The sequence below is a fragment of the Arctopsyche grandis genome, chromosome 5, assembly GCF_051622035.1.
Source record: "Arctopsyche grandis isolate Sample6627 chromosome 5, ASM5162203v2, whole genome shotgun sequence".
NCBI lineage: Eukaryota > Metazoa > Arthropoda > Insecta > Trichoptera > Hydropsychidae > Arctopsyche > Arctopsyche grandis.
Genome location: NC_135359.1, coordinates 16,264,720 through 16,285,199, shown reverse-complemented (window position 1 = coordinate 16,285,199; position 20,480 = coordinate 16,264,720). Strand labels below are relative to the sequence as shown.

Here is a 20,480-nt window from a genome sequence, read left to right as displayed (position 1 = left end):
CCAAAAAGGGTCGACAAGCCATGGATATTCATTCGTGCGGGGATCGTTCTCCATGAAGAATGTGACCAGATGTTACATTGTGCCTGTCGAAAGAACATTAATATTTATGAAATCCACAGTGGTTTCGTTTTTTTTTTTCGCCACTCTCTCGAAATCAGAAAGATCGCGCGTTTTGCTCGATTTCGCCGAAAACTCCGCGAATTTCATTTAAATATTTTCCCGAGGGATGAGGAGAGCGCGGGTGGAGAGACTTTTTCAGAGAGCGAGATGAGCCACCCGCAATCGTCTCTCCAGTCGAGAGTTATTTTTTTTTTCATCACGAAATATCTTAAAATAGTATTAAAAATAGATGTTTAGTGACTTTAACAACTGCCATAACCAATAATTTAATTAAATCTAAATTTATATATACATATTATATATACATTTATATATACAAGGTATTTATAAATGTAGATTTTTTTATTTAATCATGAAACCTTTTTTAATTATAGAACGTTTTTTAAGTTTGAACATAAGGGATCAGTTGGAGATAGGAAAACCTCGAGTAATATCATTGGAAACACTTCATGGACACAAGGGCTCGCATTTTAATTATCATCATTTACAGGCATTCATCATACACTGCTAGATGAAGGCCTCTCCAACACTGTTCCGTTTGTCTCCATTTTGCGAAACTCTCATCCATCTCACCCAGGGTTACCAGACGTCCCTATTTGAGCGTGACTAACAGCCAAATCTCGCATTTCCCCTGAAAATCCCGACTTCACAAAATTTGTATATGTATGTACAAAAATGTACCTAAATAGAAATGGTATGACTTCAAAAGTAACAAATTTCAATTCATTTAAGGCTTGTCCTTAAGCCAAACATCGAATTTTCTTCAATTGAGGAATTAACAAAATTATTAAATATTATTTGAAATGTTAATTAAGAAAAATTTTACTGAAGCAAACGAGAAAAAAACAATGTATGAGAAATGGTTATTTTTTTTTAAATATTTAAATATAAATAATTATGCCTGCAATAATTTGTATAAAATTGTGGCCCACATCCTTTCAATTCAACATTCCATTGCAATTTGCGAAAGAATAATTAGTCTAATGGGTGCAACCTGGAGAAAGGAGAGAAACAGATTATTGTTAGAAACCGTAAAGCTGAATTAATGCAATTGTAATGACTTTAGAAAATTTTTATCTTAATTTCTTCGTTAATTCCTACACTTCTTTTTTTTTTGATCGTTCGAAATAGTGAATGTCCCGATCTGTGATTTTTAAAATCTGAAAACCCTTCCTCACCCCACAAATTTTTACAAACATTTTACTAGCTTAAATCTGCTATTTTATTTCGTTTATACCATTCTAACACTTCTTTTGTACACCTTTCGTCAATTCTTCTACTTCGTGACCTGCCCATTGCCACTTCACTCTCTCCAATATATCAACTACGTTTGTCATACTTCTCAGTTACCTATTTCTAATTTTCTAAAAAAAATACATTTTATATCCAATTGTATTTATTTATTTATTACATTTCGTTCGTAACTTGTATGAAAAATAAGTTGGAAAGAGCTTTAATCCATCTTATATTGTAAATATGCTGTATTGTTTTGTTTAATAGATTTCAACCATATAAATATAAATACATATGTATGTATGTACATAAGAAAAAAATTGCTTTAAATGATTTTATCTTACGAATAATATATGTACCATGTACTGCACACATATGTATGAGTATATATACATAATACATATGTACATCCTTATATGAGTCCGTTCACATGCCATATATGTATATGTATGTAGCTATATATGTATGTACATACATACATACATACATACATACATACATGCATACATACATACATACATTAAATGAGTCAATCATTATATTATTTTATTCTTTTCAACAAATTAATTATTTAAATATGTATATTATACCATTAATGGAAAAAAATTAAAAATATGACAATCACTGCAGAATATTCACCGACTCCATTCGAACACGGTAAATTGAATCAAATTTATCCGAATACGAAATAAAAGGGCGTCGGAGAGAGGGGTAGAGTGTAATCGAATGAAATTATTGAGTGCATAATTGTGGTACATCCCGTAAAAGTCCATTAGCATGACTAACTAATGACGGAATGAGCGGGCAATTCGAGCAGTTTTAATTATGTATGTTATTCAAAGCACCAGTTCACGAATAAAACGAGTATTAAAATTGTTAATTTATTTATAATTTAGAACCTTTTCTAAGAAAGTTGTCCTATAAAATAATAATTGATGAACTGAACTGAAGTGTAAACTGAACTTGTTAATAATCATTTGATAGATCTAGTTTTCCAGTGCGATGATTGCATTTTCGGAAAACGTTGCTTTATAGAAAAATAGCTTTAACAGCAATCGTCGATTCAGGGGCGTCCCTAGGCAGGGCGCGCTATCGACTTCCCAAATAAAATTGCCGGAGAAGGGCGACCATAAATCAAGGCTGAGCTGCCCGATCCTTCGGATTGATAAGGTGGCCATTACGCTCGCACGGCTCGTTCATTTTCGCCATTGTTCGCCATGGAGTCGCGCGCGCCACAGTTTTGAAACTGCTGCCTTTTTACCCTCTTGGTCCCTGTGACGCCTGTCAATTTATCTGCTAGTTGCACTCAGTCAATACTTTTACAATTCGCGATAGCGTCGTCTTCGCAATTCGGAAAGCTCGATCAATTAAATGTAATGGGATGATTCATAGCTTTCTACTCATAAGTATGTAGGTTTTTATATATGTATGTACCCACATATATAAAATATATGAATGTAGTATAATGAAGAAATAGAAAATAAATTTGTCTAAAACAGCGTAAGCAACAGCGTTAATTACAAGGCTCGTCTATGTATATTCCACTTCACTCATTGGTCTGACAACATATGGATATTATATGCTACATTCTTCCGATCGTTTTAAAACTTTGCCATTTTGCTTGGTTTGGTCAACGTTAGATATTCAAATCAATTCAGCCAGTGCGACTTTGAAAAACAATCGTAATTTTGACCATCTTGACGTATTATGGTAAGTAGCCTTATTTATTTTCCTTTTCGCCACGCCTTGTTCTTTTTCATTTTGACACTATATCTTATAAAATTTGCATTATCTCTCATATATATTTTGACTTCATTCATAGGTTTTATAACGAATGTTAAAATGTTAAATTATAATTCTGATATATGTATGTATGATATACATATGTACATGTTACGACCAAATTTAAAACGCTCATTGTGACAGCTCGGACTGATTTGGTCTTTCTGGCTTGATTTTATAATATTAGGTTGATGCATAAGTAACGTCGTATTTTTACATAGACTATGACATATTGTTTTTAACCAAATAGTTTTAGCATCTGTGCTTAATGTTGCCTTTGTATTATGTGGAGGAGGATCTCTTTCAACATTTTTTTCAGTCTATCGTCAGCAGTCGAGGTATACAGAGCCCTTGTGATTTTTGAAAATGTCAGAGAAAAGAGTGCATATTCGACACTGTTTACTTTTTGAATTTAATAAAGGTCATAATGCAACAGTGGCAACCAAAAACATATGTGATTTGTACGGCAGATGTGCTATCGATGTTCGAAGCAGTCAACGGTGGTTTGCTAAATTCGTTTTGCTAACTTCTTTGCTAAATTCTAAATGCTTTGTGTTTGGTGGGATATGAAGGGCATTATTTATTACGAGTTGTTACAAGCTTACCAAACAATTAATGCTGAGAAATATTGTGAACAGCTCCAAAAATTAAACTTGGAACTCGTAAAAAAACGACCCCAACTGATCGCAATCGCAAGGGTGTCGTCTTTCATCACGACAATGCGCGGCCTCATTCTGCAATGATAACACAGCGCAAATTAAAGGAGCTAAATTGGGATGTTTTAAAGCATCCACCTTACTCTCCTGACTTAGCCCCTCCTGATTTTCACTTATTTTTATATCTACGAAATTATTTAAATGGAAAAAAATTCAATACAAAAGAGGAGGTGAAAACAGCACTAGACACGTTCTTTACATCGAAACCCGAAAGTTTTTATTCAAATGGTATTAAAAAGTTGACGGAAAGATGGGAGACAGTTATCAGCAATAATGGGAATTATATAATTAATTAATTTAATAAAGTTTTTCTAAAAATATTAGTTTTTGTTTTCTTAAAAAAATACAACGTTACTTATGCATCTTTATATTTATACTGCGATATTTTACAAACCTTTTATCATACTAGATTTTATAAGCCATTTTAAAGAGTTTAATAAGGCAAGATTCGGAACTTATCGAATCTTGCCTTATTAAACTCGCCCGAAAGATCCAACTCAATTTTAATAAGTACCATTTTAATAATTGCATCTGTTTACAACGAAAGGTTACCCGTCATCTGATGTGCAATCTATCATTCGAGAAGACGAGAATTGCATTTAAAGCAGCCGTCCGTTAATCTGTCGTTCAATTTGTCTGGCGATTTTAGAGTTGAAATAGTGAAAAACATATAAAAACTTAGTAAATAGAAAATGCATCCACATATGTACAAAAAAAATGCTATCCAAACCAGATCCAGTATTTTTTTTTTAATTTTTCTACTAAAGAAAACTTTTAAAGTGCGTCTATATTATCTAAACATATACGTCAACAGCTCGGCACAACACTACGCGGAAAATACTATTTATATTCATACTATACTGCACCACCCGTTTACGGTTCAAACATGTTTTGGACGAGTGCAAGGCAAAATTGGCTATACAATACAGAGTGCGACTATACGATGTAGTATTATTGCTTGCGTCGTAACGTCGATTCAATATTTCCGAAAATATTCATGTGCACATGGCAGTTCCAAATGTGCATGCATATTCGTATGCACCGGTGGCCATCACTGCAAGGAAAGTGACTTAATGGAAAGTCGAAAGATGAAAAATATTAAAATCAATTCGTGGACTCGTCGTTAACGTAGGTCGGGGTTAAGGATTTGAAAGATCTTTACCATGTGCCAGGGTTACATGAAAAAGATACATAGATAACCTCGATCTACGTTAACGACGAGTCGACGAATCGATTTTAATTTTACTCTCCTTACAGTGACCCAGACCCGCTGTTACGGATACGCCACATACACATTACGGAACATATGGATGCAGCCATATACATACATATGTAGAATGTACTAAAGAATATTTTTCGTACTGCTGTTTACGAACCTTTAAGCATGTCATATTTAAAAAGACTTTAATTAATTTAATTAAAATTTTAATTAACAACAAATGCATGCAAACGACATATCCGATCGCCCATTAATTTATGTGCAAAATAATTAAGCTCTGAAAATTACCACTTTTGATTGCCAAATGATCAAAGCTTCCGCAGTTTTATGTACATAGCTATGAAAATAATCGTATGTTATACGCATTAATATATATGTAATATCATAAATATTCACACTAGAGTGCTGATTCCCAATTCGCCAAAAAAACAGATTTTTTTCATATTTTAATAACAACTAACCATATAGGAAAGCGTATTCATTTTATTCTGAGAAAAATATAAATCGATGAGCGAATTTGTTTCAATCAAAATTATAGAACCATATTTAAATTAATATAATTTGTATATGCGAATTGTACTTTTTTACTTAATTTTCAGTAGAGTGAGGAGCACTTTGATTTGATTTTTAAATGCTTTTTATTATTACGAAATTATGTTCACAATACATCTTATATCTATTTTAATAGCTACTGATCTACTGATCATTTTCTATTTTACAATTTAATTTAATTTGGTTAGTAATCATAGTATTATATTATTCTAATGTCAATCTACAGCATAATAGGAAAAAAGCTCAAAAACCTATTTACAATCCTTAAATAAAGCACTTTAAAAACATACATATGTATTGCACTTACAAATAATTTTAAAAAATACGACATCTATCAACGGAAAATTGAACCTCTTTCTTAGTAAAGTCACAAACCATATCAAAAGTAATATCATAAAACGGTGATTTTGATTATCGATCGATTTTGCTTAAGTAGTACATATGCAGACGATTTTTCTAAGATTGTTGCATCTATACAAAAGCCATGCTTAAAAGACGAAGGGTGGATTGGTTCACCTGTACATTCGCACAGAAAAATAAAGGTAAGTTCGAAAGCTTGCTCTATCGGCAAAGGGGGTTTTTATGGTACATAGTGTGGCAAGATTGATGTCGGCGTGCAGGTAAGTATGTCGTCGACTTGACGAAGGGCACAACTAGGCACCGAAACGCTGCATTTGCCCCATGACAAATGTGCAAGGGCTGACAAATGTCGCATTGGCTTGCCGGTCACATACGCTATATGGCTATACTATCGTCGAACAAGTGAGCATAGTCTACTAAATCATGCGGCCTCGAGACGGTCATCTGTCGCTGACAGCTTGCACCACCCCAACAACACCCACCGACGACTTTTCCAAGAATCGGAGAGCTGCTCTTCGAAACGGATAAGTTCTTTTTAGTCCGAATTCGTTCACTATTCCAGATTATCTCTATAATTTCCAGATGATCTGTAATAATTATACCGTTGAATAGACCTTTTTTTAAAATAACGATTACATGCCCCAATGATTTACCAGTATAATTGTGTCAAAGTTGAAATTATTGACCGTGTTAAAGGAAACTCTTTTTAATTCCAATGATTTCACAAAGTAAATGCACAAAACAGTCACAACGTTGACAAGGATAAATATTTATAAAACAATAACTCGGGTATTTTCATTTCCGTTAAAAACTTGTACGTAGTTTTCCATTTCAAAATAGCCGTCGAATCCACTTTGGTCTCATGTTCAAATAGTAAACAGTTTTAGTATGTAGAGGCGCATTGAAATAATATTCGACAAACAAATATAGGATAATTTGGGAGTCATATGCGTTTAAAAATTTATGTACCATATTTTTATTTTTGAATTAAAATCGTTTTCATCCTAAGCCGTTTCTATTGTCATCGCTGTCGCGGAGAGATTGTCACGTGTTTTCGTATATGGTGAGGTTTCTTGAAAACCGGAAGGAAATGGAAAAAGTAGGTGTAAGAAATATAACAAAATTTTATATATATAGGTATTTATATTATATAAATAAATTTAAAAATATAAAATATTCATTTTGTATAATATAATGCTTTGAATTAGTAACAGTAGTTCTTTCGTTAAATTTTCCGAACCCTACAAATATTTAAAATTTTATAATTATTTTATATTGTGTACATACAAACATGTCTTAGATTTAATCACCATCATTTACAGCCATTCACCATCCACTGCTGGATGAGATGAAGGCCTCTCCAATACGCTTCCACTCGTCTCTGTTTTGCGTGGTTTTGCTACCCATCTTCCCTGCGGTCTTCCTTTTACCCTTTTGCATTCTCTCGGGTACCATTCTAGCACTTAGCCCATTGCCAGTTCAATCTCTTCACTCTATCCACAAGCCTTGCCATACTTCTTACCCACGTATTCCGTTTCCTGCATTTCCTCATTATGCCAAGCATACAACGTACAATACATATTATCTTTAATATGTACATACATATAATATAGATTCATTTTATTTATGTATATATGTATGTGCATTGATTTTATTCCAATTTGAAATTAGAAAATTCTTTCCAAACAAATATGAAACAATATTTTCAGAGTAAAAAATATATTTTTTTAAATAATACAACGTTATTAAATCGCCTAAATTTTTGATCAGTAAATTCGTTTGATTTGGTCAGTAAATAGATGATCGGTAAGTTATACTATCAGTCACTGACTGTTTGACAAAAATACTTTAATCGGCTTAATGATCGTTCATTTTTATCATTACTAAATTTTCTTAAAAGTTACTAACCATTTATAAACAAAACTGGCCATTTAATCAGTTGCCTATTTTAATTTAACATTATCGTTTTTATACATATATGCATGTGTATATTATATATTTATTTATTTATTTATATATATTTTAGCTATCAAGCTAATTTAAAAAAAATACATCTTAATTATTATACTTAACTCTAAAATTTATAATTAACTTATATGTACTGTCCCTCACAGAGGTGTCTCTTCGCACCTCGCAGGAATGCATCCATGTTTTTAGCAGACCTGACGCACTCAGGGAGGGCATTATACATGAGCACACCCCTGTGAAAAACACCCCCAGCCGTCTTATTCTTTCTTACTCTACTTACAACTAGTTTGTCCTTATTTCTAGTATAAAAACTATGTTTATCTCTATTCCTTATTATATAATCATCAAAATACTTAGGTAATAACTTATGATCTAACTTATAAACAAAAGACAATGTACTAATATTTAGACTAATTCTAATACTCATCCATCCTAATTCATCTAACATACTTCCAATACTCTTAAATCTACTCACATTCAAAATAGCTCTCATAGCTTTATTCTGTATTTTTTGCATTTTTTCTAAATCTTGGCCACTAAACAAATTAAGCACAGTGGCACAATAAACCACATGTGGCAAGACAATTGAATTAAACACTAAAATTTTACTTTTTTTACTTAAAATATTTCTTAATCTACATAATACACCAACTTTTCTAGCCATTTTTTTTATTATATAGTCAGCGTGCATTTTAAAATTTAGTCCTGAATCTATGTATACACCTAAGTATTTTATATTTTCAACTTTTTCAATTAACTTATCATTAATTCTAATTTCATTCAATATATTTTTATTTTTACCATTCAACCACATCATTTTTGTTTTATTCACATTCAACTTTAATTTATTTTCACACAACCAGTCATTCACATAATTTAATTCTATATTTAAAATCTCAGACATTACATCAACATTCTTTCCAATTATATATATCAATGTATCATCTGCAAACAAATGTATTTTACACATCTTAATTACCTTAACAATATCGTTTATATATAATATAAATAATAAGGGTCCCAATTTGGACCCTTGTGGCACTCCATGAGGTGTTACATATTCAGAGGATAACACCTTATCAATTTTTACTCTTTGCCTTCTATTATTTAAGTATGATTGAAGCCACTTTAATACTATACCATTTATTCCTAACTTATATAATTTTTGTAATAAAATATTCCTATCTACTGTCTCGAACGCTCGCTTAAAATCTAGAAAAACTGCTCCAACAACCATGCTAGATTCATCCATCGTCTCCATCCAATCAGAAACCACCAATTGGATAGCGGTTTCTGTTGAATGTTTCACTCTAAATCCAGACTGTTCCACAACCAAACAATCATTTATACTAATGAACTCTTTCAATTGAATCATAACGATTTCCTCCAGCATCTTCTCAACAATCGGTAACATATTGATGGGCCTCATTTCACTGGCTTTATGTGTGCCCGTAACCTTTGGTACCGGTACAATAGTAGACACCTTCCATGCATCCGGGACGGATCCCACTTCTAACGATTCATTTATTAATTTCAGTAACTGAGGTCCAACCATATCCCAAGTGTTGATTAAAATATCTAGAGTCAATCCATCCATACTAGAAACTGATTTCATGCCCTTCAATACACCATTTAATCCCTCCATTTCCACTAATTTAAACCTTTCAAACTTATTTAAACCCAAGTTAATATCATCATTCACACTATTATGCCTTGTTTGTATTGAATTAACTATATCATTCACACTATTGATGTAAAACTCATTCAATCTTTCAACCATATCCTCTTTATCATTATATACTACTCCCTCGACTTCTAATTCATTCAAAGAAACATTTTTTCCCCCGGAAATCAAAGTTTTAATTATTCGCCACATTTTTGTGGGATCTTTTTTTGCACCATCAATATTTCTTTCATGCCAATCCCTCTTCGCATTACGTAAAACATTCACACATTTATTCCTCTTTCTTTTATACTCTAACCAAGCCTTTTCTAATTGGATTCCATCCATAGCCTTAATAATTTTATATCTTTTATAACTAACATTCTTATCAACTAAGCTTTCCTTTACTTCCTTGGTAAACCAAGGTTTCAGCTTATGCTTATGCATGATTCTTGTGGTTTTTACGCATTTACTTTTAGAATATGTTATATTACGATACATTATCTCCCACATTTCATTCACACTATCACCATCCTTTCCCCATACACACTCCTTTAACAATTCATTCATCAATTGATAATCAATGTTTTCTCTTTCAGTCACCTGCATATTTTTAAGTCCTCCGTTACTAAACCGCTGTCCCAAAAACATGTTGACAATAGAATGGTCTCCTATTTTCGGTACATCTTTCACCTCACACCGCAGATCCATTATATTCGTTATAACCAAATCAATGAGAGAGCTTGATAAATTATTCACTCTCGTTGCTTCCGTCACTTTTTGTTTAAAACCCAATTCATTTACCCAATTTCTCAACTTTTTTACATAAAATTCTTCTGTCTGTAACCAATTAAAATTCCAGTCCCCAAACATAATTATGTATTATATTATTATATTAATATTATTTCATAAGATCTTTTATAGTTGTAAGTACTTATGTACATACTTACGAGTGTTGGACACTGGTCAACTAAAATAGGAGTAGGAGAAGGAGGAAAACGGTTGCGTATCTAAGAGGGTTCCGTTTCGTAAACTCGATTTATTGCACCATCATTGTTATCTGCGTCGTTTCATCTCGGTTTAACTGACCAAGGCACTCGTTAAGAGGCTACAACTTGCAACTAAACGCTCTCGTTTTGACCCATCAACCAGAAAGCGTACCAAAGCTCGAGAACAATATTTAAAATTATCGGGTTAGATGCGTAAACCAACTATTTGTACATATGTACACCCCTTTAAATACATACGTAAGCATTTCATTCATCGCATTATGCACCGCGCTGAGCTTGTTTTAATTAAATCGCATATGTTTGGCACGATGTTGCTCAGGCGTGTAATGTCAATTGGAGAACTTTCACATCCTGGATAGACGTTCAGCTATCGTCCACCCTCCCCTCCTCACCCCCATATAAGTTGGACCGCGTGCACGTTAATGATCCCGGGGGGTGCATTGTTGGGGGTGATTTAGTGTTATTGCCGGGATGCGACCGGAGATGTTCTTGTCGTAGCTCACTGAGCTAAATCTAGTCTTACCAACTAGATCAGACTACTTTTGACTATAGTATCTGGATGGGATTTTGACGATTGCGGAGAGCTAAAGGAAAGTTTGATACTACTGATTCTGCAACGTATAAATTCATTGAAATTTAAAGATTGACCCGAAAGATGGGAGCAAACAAACTTATATAAGAGTTTTGTTTATTCGAGGATAAATCATATTTGAAGAAATTCGCTTTGATCAGTGTTTGGTGTTCGCGAAAAAAAATGTTTGCTTTAGAACGACCCTGAGTGGACGTTGGCACTTATCGAGTTTAGCGATAAACGTAGTCTGTTGTGTCAATTGCATCCAATGGCCAAAGTCAAGGTTTTAAACGGAGAGGAGTGAACTAAATATTTCATTTTTTATTTGTTTATTTTTTTTTTAACTCTGAGAATTCTTGAAATCGTGTCTCGTGTCAACACAGATCGCTGTTAACCACTTTCATAACGGCATCGCCTTCATCATTCAGGTCAAATATATACAACATAAAAATTACTAACCAAAAAAAATTAAATGCATTAAAATGGTTTATCACTTCCTATTTGAATTCTGTGATGATTCCGTTATTCAAATAATACTATATAAAATTTGCTATGGTGTCGATTATAAATCGACATAGATTCTACATTTCGACTGTCAATTTATCGGAATACCGAGAATTGTTCATATACATTTATGAAATAATGTAAAGGGTTTATGTTTGACGTACCTATAATTTCATATATTGATTCAAATTTCAGATGCTATTATATCATCATCATCATCATCGTCTACAGCCATTCGGCATCCACTGATGCATGAAGGCCTCTCCAACACGCTTCCACTCGTCTCTGTTTTGGGCAACTCTCATCCATCTCATTCTACCCATCTTCCTTGAGGTCTTCCATCCGTCGTCAATCCATCTCACTCTACACATTTACCTAATTTCGTCTACCCATCTTCCCTGCGGTCTTCCTTTTACCCTTTTGCATTCTCTCGAGTACCATTCTAGCTCTTCTTTTATCCACCTTTCGTCCATTCTTCTAGCCACGTGGCCCGCCTATTGTCATTTCAATATTTTCACTCTATCCACTATATCCAAAACCCTTGTCATACTTCTCACCCATGTATTTCGCTTCCGGTCGTTCCTCGTTATGCCGAGCAAACAGCGTTCCATACTTCTGTGAGTGCATTGTAGTCTGTGTACAAACTGGCGTTCAATGTCCAAGTTTCATATTCATACGTCATCACTGGCAAAACACATTGATCGAAGATCTTTTTCTTCAGGCAAAGTGGCATTTATTATATTTATGTACCGAAATTATTTTATTATGAATTATTTTTCCTTTTTCACTCCCATTTATGTCATATCAAATAATATTACTATACTACATACATAATATCACAATTTAAAATCAATCTACATATTTATTTATATGTATATATGTATGTATAACATACATATGCATGTGCATACATATGTATATGCAAGTAAGGCAAGGTAAATCCAACGATCCAGTCGTTGATTCATTGTTATTATATAAAATGTAACCGGCAAATACGCTTTTGTGCATATTTACAATGCAAATGTAAATCATTAGACATATCCGGTGTGGTAAAATAATTCTTTTCAAATGTTAACACTTGATAGTGGCAGTAAATATTTGATCTATTTTTATATAAAATAGTGCACACTTTCATTTTTATATTTCCGAGTCTCGTTTATTACATTTAATTAGATTTTTATTATTATTTTGTGGGTTTCAAGAGCAAAGTATGAATTTAAAAACCAATCGTGGAATAGATGCGATTGTCATTATATACATATGTACATATGTATATGTGTATAAAAATATAAATGACAACTAAGGCATCAATTTACTGTGTAAATATGAGTGTTATAAATCATAACAAAAACCAGTTAATTTATGCGCATTTTCCGGGGATTTTCCGAAGCATTTTTGTAGTGGATCGGATTGTAATCGTAATGATTCTCTAATTTCAACGAATTTATTTTTTGGACACTTTATATTTATATTTATTTATTACTTTTTTCCGGAGAGAGTCGGTATATAAGAGAAACGATCCCGATCGAATGTTTTAGTCGACATTTCAATTTAGTGCCGCACTGTCGTTTCGCGAGTTGGTCGTTTGGTCGGTTTGTTTTTTATTTTATTCTAAAAGTGGCACGTTGACCTCTCGTCATGAAAAAAATATTGCTTCTACTATGCTGTCCCACATTTTTGGCGACACTGGCCTTCGGTTACGACTGGTCCGACACCGATTTCAGTAAGTCAAACACGACCACTTGAGGTCGTACATGACAATGATACAAATATGAAACAACGTAACGTATATAATGTAACAACCGGAAAATCGTTCCATAAACGTTTGTTAGGAAAATTTCATTCCGTATGTACTCGAACGATAACCTTTGAAATGCCAAGTAGAAAGAGAAGTTGATGTAATATTCAATAGTATATAAAATTATTCCAAATGGAATTTGAACACATTTTATGAATGTTAATATGCTAAAAAATTCATGACGTTATATACATACATATATGTAATATGTGCATTGTTGAAAAATTATGAATATTTAATAAATACATATGTATATATGTATGTTCATATGTACATGTATAAGGATAGTTAAACATGTATTATAAACTCTATATAAAGTAAAATATTTTTAAATTCTTCTTATTTCAATACAGAAATTCAAGAAAGGAATGTTAAGAATCCTGTTGATCTAGTTACCATTCAAATTGTCAACAGTAAACGATTTGAACTCAACAATTCCTTGAATTTATGTAAATCAACTGTTGTAACAACTAACAATATGAATAACATAAATTTTAATATAAATTTTTATTACAGATATAATTCTTCAAGAAGATTACATGGATGGTATTGACTATATTGAAAATTATGAAAACATTTACACCCCAACACACAACAGGATTGCTAGAGATACCGAAAATGCCAAACAGACTTCCAATAAAACTACTTCTACTGCTTCACCAACAACTTCTGCTTCTATAACAACTACTACTCCTAATCCTTCAAGTACTACTACTGAAAAGAACACAAATTGCAGAACGTTAGTGTGTTTTTTTTTACAATTAGAAACTAAATTTATTACAAGTATATCATACAATAAAAATACAATACCTGTTTTGCTATTAACGACGACTGCTATGTATTAACATGCATACTCATTTTATTAGTATCGCTATTGACAGATATTAATTATAACTGTGATACACATGATGATACGTGGATTTCACCCAATCATTTGCCGATGGAAAGCCTCGAGCGGTGAAACTATAATTTCTAGAATCATATAATTATAAATATATACATACATACATATATATCATACAATGCATAGTATTTTCAAAGAGTGATTGAATATACCAACAAACAATTGATTCACTTTCATTTTATCTAGTCTAAATCTAATCAAATAAGATTTATAAGTTATGCTATGGTGTTATTGATTCTGAAAATGTTATACGTACTATTTTGCATTGTGGTATAGTTTGTTTTTATTCTAACGGACTTAAGTGACATCTGCTTAGTAAAACAAGCGTAGATCAAAAAAATATTTATGAAGATTTTTTTATAAATTTTGTCCTCGTATCAAGTTTCAGAAAACATTTATTTTATGAATAATATATGTAATTGACGAATAATAATATGATAGATAGAAGAATCATTAGTTTTTTTGATATTTTTCTAAAAACTTTGAAATTCTCTTATTGATTGTCCTTATATTTGAATGTGTTTTCCAACTAACTAAAAGTTCCTCTTTGTTTTATTCGATCTCTGCAGTAGTCTGTAAATTACAGTAATTCTCATCGTAGTTATCATCTCCATTCTCCGATCCCCAGATTGATTAGGTTTGGCAATGAGCATTATGATTTGATTGACTTTTTTAACTCCAACTTATATATGCTATATTTTAATTATTTATAACTATTTTCTTTTAATATGTACGTGAATATATTTATATTTGTATATGAGTGTGTGTGCTCATATATGTATGTTTGTACATGTTTCTGTATTTTATTAAAAGCCTCTTATTGTGCGTTTGGATACATGAATAAAATGATATTACTGATACTTTAGACCACCGAGGCCAACCCAGAGCTCAAATTCAGGCAACAACCGATTCCAAAGAACGTGTTGCGGCGACAGGGATGATCTGAAAATGCACGGAGATGCACTCAAGGAAATACGTCGGGAATGTTTCGCTGAAATTCGCAGAAATCGAGCTGCGAAAGCTGCCGATAGCGAACCATTCGACATGTTCAACTGTCGCAAAGTTGGTAAATCCAAAGACGACTTAGTGGTAAGTTTTCTAATGTAATTAATTTACTTACCTCGCTTACATTTTATATGAAAAATTTAATTAATCTTTTTTTGTGTATGTGTACATTTCAGTGCGCGATGGAGTGCGTGGCCCGCAAAAAAAATTTGGTAAGAATATAAATGAAGGGAGTTTAACCTTTTCAGCGTTTCAGCGGTGCGGTAAGATCGCGTCGTCCGAGCGTAAGTTACCCCATCCCGATTCAGAGTTATTTTCACGTGAGTTCGGTTCGGTTTAAGTCTTGTGGTGTAACAACCGCGCGAACTGCTATACGTGCGCCGAATGACAATCGTTTCCGTCGAACCGATACCTCGCAAACCCGTAATTCGGTTATCTGCAGCCTTTACTGAACTGTTTGTCGGTTTGCAGTTTGTTTGAAATTCGAATATTGTACGTATAAAACCGTACGTACGAGTATCCGATATACTGTACATGCAATTGCAACATGGAAAAGATTCCGATAATTCAGATCATCGTAGGTATTGAGTAATTCATATTTTATATTATAATATACATATCCATACGAAATAATGTATATTTAATGAAAATTATACGTTAACTGAAAATGTAATTGCACATATAGCATTAAAACATGATCTATGATTTGGAGTCGCACTGAAATTAAATTCTCTCTCTTGATAGAAAGAGTTCAAAAACAGTTTATTGGATGTCTTTATATGAGGAGATATAAATATTACCCCTATTTATTTCCCACTGCCTTTTTACAAGGTATGCTAGGCTTTGACTCACTATCTTCGAGAAGAATTATTGCCATTTCCAAATATTTCTTTGGAGTATTAAAGGAAAGAATTGACAACTCTTCGATTGTATTGGAATTTAAATTTTCGGCGCCTGAATGTGGTAGAGCTTTACGTCATCATTTACTTTTCAAACCTATTGATGCGAAAACGTCTGCTTTCAATAATTCGTCTCTTGTAAAGGCTTTCCGGTTACTTAATGCAATGGATGAACATTTGGACCTGTTCAATTGTTCAATGTTGATGAGCTGGTCAGTTTCATGACATTCAACACGAGTCTATTTGAATGAGATGAATGAGAAGAATGAATGAGATGAATGATGAATGAGGTAATTTTTATTGTTCTTTTCTTTTTTTGAAAGAATGGTGTGACACTTTGGAGCAACCTGTCAGGTCATATTATTTTTATTGTTATTATAAAAATAATAAATAAATCTAAAGATCGATACTGGATACAAATCAGTCAAAATCTCGTTTAAACTTCTCACGAATACAATACTTTATCTATGTATATACTTCATATATGTATAATTAAAGTATTCATATCATACCATACCATTATTCATGTACCACAATGTAAAATTTTAATTAAGTAAAAATATTTATGGAAAACACGATTGTCCTATAGGAATAATATGTATACGTTAGGTGACAATAATTATTTAAGATTTATATTTGATAACACTACGCAACAAAAAAAATACCAGAAAGGAAATTAAATAATCAATCTATACTAAATTTGAGATATGGTAATGATTTTTATTAATTTCTTTGCGTTTATGATATATGAGCGATTAAAATAATGCGCAAATTTTAGTGACTTTTGGCTACTGCAGTCTTTAAATCAAAATCTAGTATTGCTGTGCCAGAAGTGAGTATTGGATTTAATAGTCAAATATTTTTTTCTAGTAGTCGTGATTTTTTATTGCAATAAAAAATCACAATCAATAGAAAAAACATCTAAAAATTGATTTCAATACTCACTTTTGGTACATTAATACTTGGTTTTACGTTGTATTTTCTATTAAATATTTATGTACAATAAACATACATATATAGTATATAGCATATTAATTTTTCACTTGAAATATTTCAAATTTTGTAAATGACACCTCAAAATTTCATTTACATAAAACTTTGCAAATGGTTTTGAAAAAATGCGATATCTCATTTTTCTATTATCACACATTAATATTCAAATTCTATAGTGAAAATTTACAAAATGCATTAAATATCCATTTCAATTTTCAAATTTGTTGAAATTCATTTGCAATCGCGGGCAGCTTACAAAAATTCACAATAATCCGCATTACCAGATAATGGCATTTCGCTCGGGCGCGAATAATGATAAAATTTCATAAAGGATCGGAATTTACACGATCGGATAAATTATCGAGCTACAATTTCCAATTATATTCGACAATTCAAATTATGACCGTTTCAACGAGACTTTATTACGCACGCACGCGAAACGTATCCCATTATTGCAGTGAAATAGTAATGAGGCTTGCGTCATTTTAGAACATCATTAACGCGCTAGTCGGACGAAATTCAATGATGATGATTGTTTCCGAGCCCCCGATTGTAATGAAGAACTTGTGAATTAACAGCATTTATGTATAGGAATGAAATGTGAAACTCGCATCGTCGATTTTAGCCTGGGAAAATCATCGTGTTTACTATACACATTAGAGTGATGGTAATGCTTTTAATGTTAAATGTTTTTCGTTCATATGTAACTTTTGTCGCGTTGTACAGCTTTTAAAAGCGCCGAAGTCGGTTGTGATAAGACGATAATGTCGCTTCGTATAAGGCGTTTTAAACATGTCTGAACTTATTATCCCCGACAGACGTACACGTTCGCAAGAGATAAGGGCTGTGCTCTCGCTGGTTCAGGGGTAGTAAACGTGATCGGAATTCGCTCGACTCACAAACACAACGCAATTGATATTGTATTGCCTGCCGCCTCGCACCTGGACAGATTATCGAAGAGAATCCGGATTTTCCATTTTTTATGTGCAATAATGTTTATTGAATTACAAAGCTTATTCAAAAAAATTGGCAAAACGGATCTAAAAATCTTGCATTTGAATTAGATTTGATGAGCACTTTCATTCGATGCGAATCTCAATTCGATGGGAAACGCCGTATAAACGTATCTCAGAAACTATTGCACAAAATATAATTGTCGACTGTATCGTATATTTTGAATTGCTAATCGTTGATGTTTTGGGTTGTATTTAATTGGTCAGTATTTTTGCATTATTTGATCAGTCAAAAGATATTATATTATGGGTACCACTTTACGATGCATTTTACAAAATAGCTTTGCTCCCAAGATCGAATCTTTTGCACATTAGAATAAAAGAAATTGCGCATTATATAAATATATTTCTGTTAAATAAAAAATGTAGCATTTTGCAATATTTTATTTGTAGTTATATTTTATTTATATTGTCAGTCACTGATAGTTTGATTTTTGATTTGTCGAAACACTACTAATATCGAAAAGCAGTTTACTTTTCATTATCTTCCTCTTTTTCGTAATATTATATGTAACATAACTTGAACGTAGTCATTTTTTATTTGTTTTAACTTTTTCAAAAAAAAATTTTTTTTAATTTTTAATGGAACTAAAGGTGATATGTGTCACGTGTTTTTATTTAGATAGTTTTGCACGCCTAATCTATATCATCGCGATCCATGACAAAACTCTCCCCCCTGTAGTGTTTTCGGTGGTATTTTATCCTTGTATTGACATATGTATATTTGAAAGCTATCGATTCTCAAATTTGAAGAATTGTAGGCGAAATAATAATAATATATCGTACGAATTAGCAATGATATGAAGATACGCCCATCCCCGCTGGAAACCAAAAGCACATCCTTGCTGTACGATTTAGTGTGTTCGTAGCATAATCGGAATTCGAAGTATCAAAATTGTCAAAATATTATAATTTATATAATAAAAAATATGTTATGTAATATATTTATTTATCAACATTGTTATGATTAAATTTAGTGTTGAAATTTGTGATAATTTTGCAGATTAATAGCGCAGGATACATATCCAGACAGAACACGACGATTTTCGTCAAAAACGAATTAGTAAATGCTGAATGGCAGAAGAAAATCATTGATAATATATTAGAAAAATGTCTAAAAGTGAGTTACTTTCAAATTATCTCAGTTCACGTAGTCGCGTTTGAATTAAATTAACCATCGAAAATCCCATACCTTTAATATGCTCACATACATTCCTTTGTGTGTGTATTTTCAGGATGCCGAAAACCACACGGAATATTCAGTAAGCACTAGCTCGGCGAATAGTTCGAGCGCAGCGAACATTTCTGTGACATCGACGAATATTACCTCTATATCTCTCAAAAATGACACTGACGTCGTCAACGAACGTTGTAATCCTTCAACATTGAGATTTAGCCATTGCATCTGGAGAGAGATGCAACTATCGTGTCCGTCAGATATGATTAGAGAGACTCGACAGTGCCAAAGGCTGAGAGAGCGTCTTCAGAAAAAGGAATATCCCGATTTCGAGGACAAAAATAACAATCAAAGAAACGGGAATCAAAATAAAAGAAACAAAGGCAATAAGAAATCAAATTAAGTACAAAATTTAGTTTCTGAATATAATATTATGTGTATCCATTATGTGGAGAGTATTAAAAAACAATGTACTATTCCTATTTATTTATTTATGTATGTATGTAGATATGATATTTTAATGTGTAATATCAATAAAATAAATACACTATAAATTAATAAAAGCTATTTGTTTCTCAAAATTTCATACATAATATCTATTGAATCTACCTATACATGCAGTGAGTCATTTAGCTAAGTACATACAAACATACATTCATATGTGTGTATATGGTACAGTCGAAGTATATTTTCAGTTGTGCATATTTAATATATTCCAACTGGCGTTTTAGGTTATTCATATTCGAATTAACTTCAACTAGTAAATTATATGTCTCTACAAGCGTGAATACACTTTCAACAATGTTCACCAGTTGTAATATAACAGTTGACTTTTGACAGCTATGATGACTTTAAAAATGCTTTAGAATTCAATAACGCGCTAATATTTGGTAGGTATTACGAATTTAAGTTATTAATACCGTATCATGAAAAAAAAATGTGTTCAAAAATATGACTTTCCAACTCAATTTACTAGTCGAGTGACGTTTCCAT

The 20,480-nt window shown here is 32.3% G+C and overlaps 1 protein-coding gene across 1 annotated transcript; it reads left to right on the top strand.

The window, feature by feature from the left end:
• The first annotated feature begins 13,234 nt into the window (after positions 1-13,234).
• Positions 13,235-20,042, top strand: LOC143911877 (uncharacterized). The gene is made up of 6 exons (XM_077430964.1): positions 13,235-13,421; positions 14,013-14,235; positions 15,267-15,489; positions 15,582-15,617; positions 19,314-19,430; positions 19,546-20,042. Exons 1-6 carry the CDS (start codon positions 13,337-13,339, stop codon positions 19,888-19,890), a joined length of 1,029 nt encoding a protein of 342 aa, XP_077287090.1. The 5' UTR covers positions 13,235-13,336; the 3' UTR covers positions 19,891-20,042.
• Positions 20,043-20,480: the final 438 nt, after the last annotated feature.

Bases quoted from the DNA above. Each gene is read 5' to 3' on its own strand.
- LOC143911877 (XM_077430964.1), top strand. From the start codon at position 13,337: ATGAAAAAAATATTGCTTCTACTATGCTGTCCCACATTTTTGGCGACA. The intron at 15,618-19,313 runs GTAAGAATATAA...ATAATTTTGCAG, and splicing joins TGGCCCGCAAAAAAAATTTG to ATTAATAGCGCAGGATACAT. The intron at 19,431-19,545 runs GTGAGTTACTTT...GTGTATTTTCAG, and splicing joins TATTAGAAAAATGTCTAAAA to GATGCCGAAAACCACACGGA.